This window comes from Tachyglossus aculeatus, chromosome X2 (assembly GCF_015852505.1).
Source record: "Tachyglossus aculeatus isolate mTacAcu1 chromosome X2, mTacAcu1.pri, whole genome shotgun sequence".
In the NCBI taxonomy this organism is placed as follows: domain Eukaryota; kingdom Metazoa; phylum Chordata; class Mammalia; order Monotremata; family Tachyglossidae; genus Tachyglossus; species Tachyglossus aculeatus.
Window position 1 is genome coordinate 153,723 of NC_052100.1, and position 9,509 is coordinate 163,231.

The 9,509-nt window shown below is 56.4% G+C and overlaps 1 protein-coding gene across 2 annotated transcripts; it reads right to left on the reverse strand.

Annotated features, from left to right (window-relative positions):
* Nucleotides 1-473: 473 nt before the first annotated feature.
* LOC119949528 (angiopoietin-related protein 7-like) lies at nt 474-4,162 on the reverse strand. Of its 2 annotated transcripts, none has more exons than XM_038771378.1 (4): nt 3,707-4,162; nt 3,297-3,513; nt 2,748-2,943; nt 474-1,552 (listed from the first exon to the last, which is right to left on the reverse strand). In XM_038771378.1, the coding sequence occupies exons 1-4, from the start codon at nt 3,795-3,797 to the stop codon at nt 1,406-1,408; spliced, it is 651 nt and encodes a 216-aa protein (XP_038627306.1). In that variant the 5' UTR covers nt 3,798-4,162; the 3' UTR covers nt 474-1,405. The 2 variants fall into 2 exon arrangements, with proteins under 2 accessions (XP_038627306.1, XP_038627308.1); XM_038771380.1 differs by having other exon boundaries at nt 1,433-1,552; nt 2,678-2,943.
* Nucleotides 4,163-9,509: the final 5,347 nt, after the last annotated feature.

The following is a 9,509-nucleotide window of genomic DNA, read 5'->3' on the forward strand; positions in this document are numbered from 1 at the left end:
GGGGTTCACAGTCAAAGTAGGATGGAGGAGTGCTTAGTACAGTACTCTGCACTCAGTAGGTACTCAAAAATTACTATTGATTGATTAATCAATTGGAACGGGCCCAAAGTAGGGCTTCAGCAGGCCAGAAGGTCACCTGCCAAGTAGGGGAATAGGATCCACCCTGCATCACCAGTACCCCCTGTGGGCATTCTGCCACTCTCAACAAGAGCTAGCCAGCCCTCTACTGCCCCGTTCCTCCCTCCTGCCTCCAACCCCTCCCCACAACCCCCAAACATACACAAGGCCCACCTACTCTGCCTTCTGAAAACTGACTGGCTTAAAGTGGGGCCGCAGGCCCAAAGCCAGGGAGAAAAGCTGAGAAAGCACTGGCAATGGGAGGGTGAAGGGGTGGGGCCTCACCTTGCAGACACAATTGCTACTCTGCCCTGAGGTCTGAGTGGGTAGCCGAGTCCAGTCAGCCTGGCCAGCCACATCCTGACCACTGGCTCAGTCAGCTCCCTCCCTCCTACTTAACCACTCTCTTCTCTCATTAAGCCCCAGCTCACACACTTTACTTCTCTTAATCCAAATTGCTCACAGTAGCTCCATCTCATCTCTCCTACCTTTGACCTCTTGTTCACATTCTTCCCCTTCAAAACCACCAGATCACAGCTCCACCTAACCTCAAAACCCACCTCCTCCAGGAGGCCTTCCCTGGATCATTTCTCCCCTGACCCAGATTTACTACCACAGGGACCCCCGCAGAACTTTATGCCGACCACACACTTATGAACTTACAGCCTCCTATAGCACTTTGGCCTACCCCCATACTGAAACACTCTCCCAAGTATCCACTTTCCTTCTTCCTCTGAACTATAGGTTATTTTTGTTTCTGTTTCCCCCGCTAGATTGTAAACTCTTCCAGGACAGAGGTCATGTACACTAGTTCTACTGTACTGTCCCTGTTGGCTCCACCAGGAGTCACTGGCTCTGCCCCCACTGGTATTCTCCATTGTGCTGGTGCCCTTGCCACAGAGCCAACACTGCTGCGCTGCCCCATCCAGCCCCTCCAGGGACCCTGGTGGGGCAGTGTCCAAGGAGAGGATGTGGGTCAGCCAGAGGAACGGAGGCTCTGGGCCAAGGCCTGGACCAGCTTGGTTCTCATCGGCCAACATCCAACGGGGGGTGGGGGGTGCCCGGGATGAGGCTGGGGGCTGAGGGACTGAGAATGGGACAGGGGCTGGGGCTGGAGCAGACCTGGGGCTGACAGCTGAGGCTGAAGTTGAGGCTGAAGGTTGAGGGCGGAGGCCAGAGCTGGAGGCTGAGCGCTGTGGCTGAGGCTATGGGCTGAGGTCTGAGGCTGGAAGCGGAGGGCTGAGGTTGGGGTCTGAAGCCTGGAGTCGGGGATGGAACTGGGGCCCTGTCACAGGGAGAAGTGAGGCCGGAAGGCCCGGGGCCGGATCATCATGGTGGTCTTCTTCAGGGAGTAGTAGTCTGTGTTCTTCCACGGGAACCACACGATGCCGTCAGGACCCAGCCCTCCCTGGCTCTGAGCTGTATAATGACCGCCCTGAATGCACAGGGAGGCAGTAAGCCTGGGGGCCAGACAGGGGCCAGACGGGGGGGAGCAGGGGTGATCTGGGGCTGCTAGGCCTCTACATGGGGAAGGGGTGCAGAAACGCTAGGGTCCTCAAGTGGCCTAGCAGATAGAGCCCGGGCCTGGGAGACAGGACCTGGGTTCTAATCCCAGCTCCGCCACTTGTCTGCTGTATGACATTGGGCAAGTCACTTCACTTCTCTGGGCCTCAGTTCCCTAATCTGTACAATGGGGATTAAGACTGTGAGCCCCATGTAGGACAGGGACTGTGTCCAATCTGATTATCTAGCATTTACCCTAGCGCTTAGAACATTGCCTGGCACATAGTAAGTGCTTAATAAGTGCCACAGTTATTATTATGAGAAGTGGCATGGTGTAGTGGATAGAGCCTGGGCCTGGGAATCAGAAGGTCAGGGGTTCTAACTCCAGCTCTGCCACTTGCCTGCCATGTGACCTTGGGTAAGTCACTTTGCTTCTCTGTGTTTCAGTTACCTCTTCTGTAAAATGGGAATTGAGACTGTAAAACCCCAGAGGACAGGACTGTGTCCAACTTGATTTGCTTGTATCCATCCCAGTGCTTAGTACAGTGCCTGGCATATACTAAGTGCTTAACAAATACCATCATTATTATTGTGTCCCCATCCAAGTGACCTACGATCAGGCCCCCAGGGCAGGCCTGACAGGGCCAGACCAAACTGGATATCCTTTTCTCTTTTTTATGGTATTTGTTATGCACTTACTACAAGCCAGGCACTGTACTAAGTCCTGGGGTAGATGCAAGCTAATCAAGTTGGACACAGTCCCTGTACCACATAGGGCTCACAGTCTTAGTCCCCATTTTACAGATGAGGTAACTAAGGCTCCAGAGAAGTGAAGTGACTTGCCCGAGGTCACACAACAGACAAGTGGCAGAGCTGGGATCAGATTCAAGGTCCTTCGGACTCCCAGGCCAGTGCTCTATCTACTAGACCACTTTGCTTCTGTATTTGACTGCATCCTCAGTCATATGGGTGTGTTCTGGACCTGGGCCCGTCTCCAAGAATGGCCCATTTCATGCCAGGGTGTTGGTTGGGGAGCTAACCCCTGCAGGCCTCTCACCTGGTCCCCGTGGGGCCAGGGCAGGGGCTGGGGTCAGGCCCTTTGAGCCCCTACCCCCGCGCTGGCCCACCTTGTAGTAGACGCCGTTCAGGTTGGAGAAGAAGCATCGGTGATACCACCAGCCACCGCGGGCGAGGTCGGCACAGAGGCTGCCTGAGCCAGGCGTGCTGAAACCACGTTTGTCATGGTACCAGGCCAACGCATCCTGGATGGTGCCGCTAAAGCCGGCCACGTGCAAGCGGAAGTCGTTGGCCTCATCCTCGATGCTGGGGAGACCGACCGGGCAGCTAGGAGCTCTGGACTCCTGGGTCGGTCCCACAGCCGAACACAGCCACCCTCTCCCCTTTTCTTTTAAAGGGTCAGCATGGCCCCACCTCAGGCCCATGGGTCTGGCTCCATAAGGGGTGGAAAAGCCGAGAGGAGGTGGGGAAAGGGAGAAGAGAGAAGGAGGGAGGAGGAGAGAGGGAGAAGAGGGCAGGAAGGGGGGAGGGTGGCCGGTGGCTCATTTGCCCGGGGCTGGACACAATGCTGCCTTCGGACCTTCCTGCTGGAGAGGGAGGTCTGGGGGCTGGGAGAGGCAGACAGGCGGGCTGGAACAGGTCCCTGGGGCCAGGCCCACCTGAAGCACTGGTAGAAAGCGTGTTTGTGCTGGCCGTCCCAATCTTCCAGGTTGATGCGGAGCACGTAGTGGTCACGGCTGGTCAGCCGGTGAATGTGGTGGTTTCCGAGCCAGAACTCATGCTGTGGACTCCCAAAGCCGTCCCGGTACTCGCCCCAAGTCCGGCTGAAGTTCACAGACCCGTTCTGCCGCCGCTGGATCACTGTCCAGCCACCACCTGTGGGGATGGGGATGAGGGTGAGGGGCTGGGCCTGCCGGCTAAGGACCAAATAGACCCCCCCATGAGCGCTGCCCACTGCTGAAACTCCAGATCGGTTTAGCATTATCCCGGGCCCAGTGGTGTTATTCGTGTTAGCGAATGCTTCACTTCTGCTGTAGAGACAAGCGTGTGAGTGAGGGGACCCTCTTACCTTCAGTGTCCATCTCACAGAGGACAGTGATGGGCTGCCCTCCCGGCGAGGGCCAGACACTGTAGACACCCGTCTTTCGGCCACCGCTCATGTAGATGGACGCGCATTCCGCTGGGGTGGAAGGAGAGTAGTTACGAATGGTTTTTTGGACACGTTCCACCAATATACTTGGATTGCCCTTGTCCTTCCTACACAAAATGGCGCTGCTGACAGTGAAATCCAACAAGGAGAGCGTAGGTTCTCCCCTCCTCCTCCAAGTGTGGGTAAATGGATTGTGTGTGTGTATCTGTCTGTCTATCTTCCCTCTGCCCTCCCCATATTAGGTTGTGAGTTGCTTGAAAACAGGGAATCTGTCATTTTTCCCCAGCGTTCAGTACGGGGCTCGTCACGCAGGGGCACTCAGAAAAGACTAGTGATTGAGGAAGGTCATGGGACGGGGGGCAGGGGGGTCTCGGCCCACTGCCGTGGGGCCTGCAAGGTTAGAGAAGAGGGGAAACAGGAGGAACAGACTCCTTCCAGGGGGCTGGGTGTGACTGTCCTTACCGGGGCAGAAGGGTTCCTCGTGCAGCGCGGGGGCCCGGGTGGGAGAGGTTTCCCAGCTGGGACCCCAGGTACTGGAGGAAGGAGGCCTGGAGGCACTGCAGGGCGGCTGCCTCCTCCAAGCCTCCCTCCAGCTCCTGCACCCACCACTCCAGCGTCGCGCTGCCGCTGCTTCTCTCCTCGTGCTCCAGAGCGTCGGGGTTGACACACATGGCACGGGGAGCATCTGGAAAAGGCACCCCCACCCCAGGATCCCTGCACCCACTACACACACACACAGACACACACACACCTCAGTTACCTCATCTGTAAAATGGGGATTAAGACTGTGAACCCCCCGTGGGACAAACTGATCACCTTTTATCCTCCCCAGCGCTTAGAACAGTGCTTTGCACAAAGTAAGCGCTTAACAAATGCCATCATCATCATTATTATTATTATTATTATTATTATGACCTGTGAGGATGATTGGGTGTGTGGGTGGTGAAAGAGGTCATTGAGGGCAGGGAATGTGTCTGCTTATTGTATTGTGCTCTCCCAAGCGCTTAGTACAGAGTTGGGAACCCAGTAAGTGGTCAATAAATATGATTGAATGAGTGAATAATCTATCCTGAGCCCCCTTTTCCTCTCCTCCTCCCCATCCCCCGCACCCTACCTCCTTCCCCTCCCCACAGCACCTGCATATACGTTTGTACAGATTTATTGCTCTATTTATTTTACTTGTACATATTTACTATGCCATTTATTTTGTCGATGAGGTGCATCTAGCTTTATTTCTTTTTGTTCTGATGACTTGACACTTGTCCACAAGTTTTGTTTTGTTGTCTGTCTCCCCCTTGTAGACTGTGAGCCCGTTGTCGGGTAGGGACCGTCTCTATAGGTCGCCAATTTGTACTTCCCAAGCGCTTAGGACACTGCTCTGCACACAGTAAGCGCTCAATAAATACGATTGAATGAATGAATGAATGAACACAGAGTCTCTAGGGCCGCCCGCCCTGCCCGGATTGGGCCCCGCCTGCTGGAAGCCTCGGAGAACCGAGCTCCGCTCCCGGATTTGTCCACTAGGTGGCTCCCGAGCCTACGTTAATAATAATGATGGTGGCATTTGTTAAGCGCTTACTGTGTGCAAATCAATCAATCAATCAATCAATCGTATTTATTGAGCGCTTACTATGTGCAGAGCACTGTACTAAGCGATTGGGAAGTACAAATTGGCATCACATAGAGACAGTCCCTACCCAACAGTGGGCTCACAGTCTAAAAGGGGGAGACAGAGAACAGAACCAAACATACCAACAAAATAAAATAAGTAGGATAGAAATGTACAAGTAAAATAAATAAATAAATAGAGTAATAAATATGTACAACCATATATACATATATACAGGTGCTGTGGGGAAGGGAAGGAGGTAAAACGGGGGGATGGAGAGGGGGACGAGGGGGAGAGGAAAGAAGGGGCTCAGTCTGGGAAGGCCTCCTGGAGGAGGTGAGCTCTCAGCAGGGCCTTGAAGGGAGGAAGAGAGCTAGCTTGGCGGATGGGCAGAGGGAGGGCATTCCAGGCCCGGGGGATGACGTGGGCCGGGGGTCGATGGCGGGACAGGCGAGAGCGAGGTACGGTGAGGAGATTAGTGGTGGAGGAGCGGAGGGTGCGGGCTGGGCAGTAGAAGGAGAGAAGGGAGGTGAGATAGGAGGGGGCGAGGTGATGGACAGCCTTGAAGCCCAGGGTGAGGAGTTTCTGCCTGATGCGCAGATTGATCGGTAGCCATTGGAGGTTTTTGAGGAGGGGAGTAATATGTCCAGAGCGTTTCTGGACAAAGATAATCCGGGCAGCAGCATGAAGTATGGATTGAAGTGGAGAGAGACACGAGGATGGGAGATCAGAGAGAAGGCTAGTGCAGTAGTCCAGACGGGATAGGATGAGAGCTTGAATGAGCAGGGTAGCGGTTTGGATGGAGAGGAAAGGGCGGATCTTGGCAATGTTGCGGAGCTGAGACCGGCAGGTTTTGGTGACGGCTTGGATGTGATGGGTGAATGAGAGAGCGGAGTCGAGGATGACACCAAGGTTGCGGGCTTGTAAGACGGGAAGGATGGTAGTGCCGTCAACAGAGATGGGAAAGTCAGGGAGAGGACAAGGTTTGGGAGGGAAGACAAGGAGCTCAGTCTTCGACATGTTGAGCTTTAGGTGGCGGGCGGACATCCAGATGGAGATGTCCTGAAGGCAGGAGGAGATGCGAGCCTGGAGGGAGGGGGAGAGAGCAGGGGCAGAGATGTAGATCTGGGTGTCATCAGCGTAGAGATGATAGTTGAAGCCGTGGGAGCGAATGAGGTCAATGCAAAGCACTGTTCTAAGCGCTGGGGGGGATACAACGTGATCAGGTTGTCCCACGTGGGGCTCACAGTCAATCCCCATTTTACAGATGAGGTAACTGAGGCTCAGAGAAGTTAAGTGACTTGCCCAAGGTCACACAGCAGACATGTGGCGGAGCCGGGATTCGAACCCAAGACGTCTGACTCCAAAGCCCGGGCTCTTTCCACTGAGCCACGCTGCTTCTCCGGCTTTGGGTCTCTGAGCCGGGGCTGGGACTGGGGGGCCGGAGTCAGGGCCCGGGTCCGGGGAGGGTCTTTTCTGGCGTCAGTCAGCGTTCAATAAATACGATTGATTGATTGATTGATTGGTCCCCGCAGGCCCCGCACAGCTCCCTCGGGAACAGTTCTGCTCGACCTGGGGGCTCTGGCCTTCGACTCCGCCGATCCGGCAAGCATGCAGGAGAAGAGGCCTTTGTCCGCTGGCCCACGGACGAGGGGGGCTGGGGCGGGGGGTCAGTCGGTGGTATATATTGAGCGCTTACTGTGGGTAGACAACTATCCTAAGCGCTTGGGAGAGTACGATACAACAGAGTTGGTGGATCTGCTCCTTGACCGCTAGGAGTATACGGCCTAGCGGGGGTTGAGATCGGGCCAGAACAGAAACCGTGAGGACTGGGAGGGAGACTAAGCCTGGCCCCGCCCCCAGCCCACGATTACAGACCCAGAGCAGATCGGGCGGGACCAACTCCGTCCTCTCCCCTCTGCCGCCCCTCTAGGCCTCTCATAATAATAATAATAATAATAGTACTTGTTAAGCGCTTACTATATGCCAAGCACTGTCCTAAGCGCTGGGGTAGATACAAGTTAAGCAGGTTGGACACAGTCCTTGCCCCACATGGGACTCCCACTCTTAATCCCCATTTTGCAGATGAGGTAACTGAGACCCCGAGAAGTGAAGTGACTTTCCCAACGTCACACAGCAGACAAGTGGCAGAGCCGGCAGGTCCTTCTGACACTCAGGCCCGTGCTCTAACCATTAAACCACGCTGCTTCTGCTCCCGAGCACCCCCCACCCCCGCAACTCGGGAAGCCCCCACCCCCATCAGAGAGGCCCTTCTTCCAAGCCCTCCCGCCCGCCCAGGTCGCGAGCCTCGACCCCCCTCCCCTGCCGCTCGTCACCTCCGCAGGGCGGGAGTCCCCCCGCCCCTGTCCCGCGCCCCTCACCTGCAGCTCCAGGACCTTGAGCCGGTGTCGGTGACTGCGCAGCTCCTCCTGCAGCTCGGACAGAAGCTCGCGCAGCTCCAGAGCCTGCTGCTTGCGCTCCTCGTTCTCGTGCAACCAGTAGGACACCTCGTCCGTGTAGCGGAACACGTCCGGGCAGCGCTGCTGGTCCAGTGCGGGCAGCGTGGCCGAGAGCCGGCACCGGCCGTCCGGCAGCATCTGACTGCTGTACTCCCCGCACCGGGCCCTGCCCTGCGCCCGCGGGGAGGTTCCGCTCCCCGTCCGAGCCGCCCCGCCGAGCAACAGGAGCAGCGGGAGTAGCGGGACCCTCGGGGGCCGGGCGGGGACGATCATGGGAAACTCCGAGTGCATCCTCGCCCCAGCCCGCGCAGGCCTCGCGGGCCTGGGCTCCCTTTAGCTCTTATCGGGGATCAGCCCAGGCCGATGGCGCTCAGTCCTGCCCAGGACTTTGGAAGGGAGACTGACCAAGAACGGGGAATGAGGAGCTGAACAACTCGGGTGTTGGGGTGTGGCGGGGGAGAAATCAAGCGGTAGGACTAAAAGAAGTCAGGCCCCGGGATCCAGCCTCCTCTCCTGTCTGCTTACTGCATACCTGCCTGCGACGGGGGCGCGGAGTTGGGAGGACAGGACCCGAAGCCGCCACGAAGTCCGGCAGTCAGTCGTATTTATTGAGCGCTTTCTTTGTGCAGGGCACTGTACTAAGCCCTTGGGAGAGAACAATATAATAATAAATAGACACATTCCCTTCCCATAACGAGTTTAGTCCTGATACCCACACCCTCCTTCTCTAGATGAGGCTGCGATGAATCTGGGAGCGAGAAAACCCAAGGACCCTCCCCCCTCAAAAAAATTTGCCAGCCAACCAAACCGTGGAGGGGGAGTTACTGAGGTGGAGTGGTGGCGGCAGGCGGGAGAAATGGAGAAAAGAGAGGGAGAGAAGGCAGGCAGGCTGGACTCTGAGGACCAAAGAAGCTGGAGTAGGTCACAGAACCACACGGTAGGACACGGTAGGACCCGGCCGGCCAGCCGCCCCACCCGTTTTCTTCTCTCCTTCTCCTCGCCCTGGCTTCAATCGCCCCAAGACCGCGGCGGCCCCAGGACCCTACCTCCTAGGAGGGCTGGCTCGGCCCAGCCTGGGCCCAGTCCCGGTCCTCCAGCCCCGGTCCACCAGCCCCGGCCCAGTCTGTAGGGAGAGGCCGGATTGCGGAGCGGCTCGCCTTTTATCCCCTGATCCTATCACAGGGCCGGGAATAGAACAGAGGAGGGAGGGGAGGGAGGGGAGGGAAGACGGAGGGAAAGGAGGATGTAGGAGGGAAGCTGTTCCCTGCAGGAGCCGAGAGGCCGAGGCAGGCAGACATCCGATGTGTGAGTGTGAATGTGTGCCAGGATGGAGGTGGGGCCACCCGCGACCGCACCATCATAATAATAATACCTGTTATGCACTTACTATGTGCCAAGCACTGTTCTAAGCGCGGGAGCAGTTACAAGTTAATCAGGTTGGACACAGTCCCTGTCCTACACCGGGCTCCCACTCTTAATCCCTATTTTTCACAGATGAAGTAATTGAAGCACAGAGAAGTTAAATAACTTGCCCAAGGTCACATAACAGACAAATGGTGGAGCCGGGATTAGAACCCATGACCTTCTGACTTTCAGACCTGAATTCTGTCCACTGCACCATCATCTGTACCATCACCGGGGGCCTGCTGGGTTA

Coding starts and splice junctions, on each gene's coding strand:
- LOC119949528 (XM_038771378.1), bottom strand. CDS start 3,797: ATGAGCGGTGGCCGAAAGACGGGTGTCTACAGTGTCTGGCCCTCGCCG. Junction 3,514..3,706: donor CTGTGAGATGGACACTGAAG/GTAAGAGGGTCC, acceptor CCATCCCCACAG/GTGGTGGCTGGACAGTGATC. Junction 2,944..3,296: donor GCTTTCTACCAGTGCTTCAG/GTGGGCCTGGCC, acceptor CGGTCTCCCCAG/CATCGAGGATGAGGCCAACG.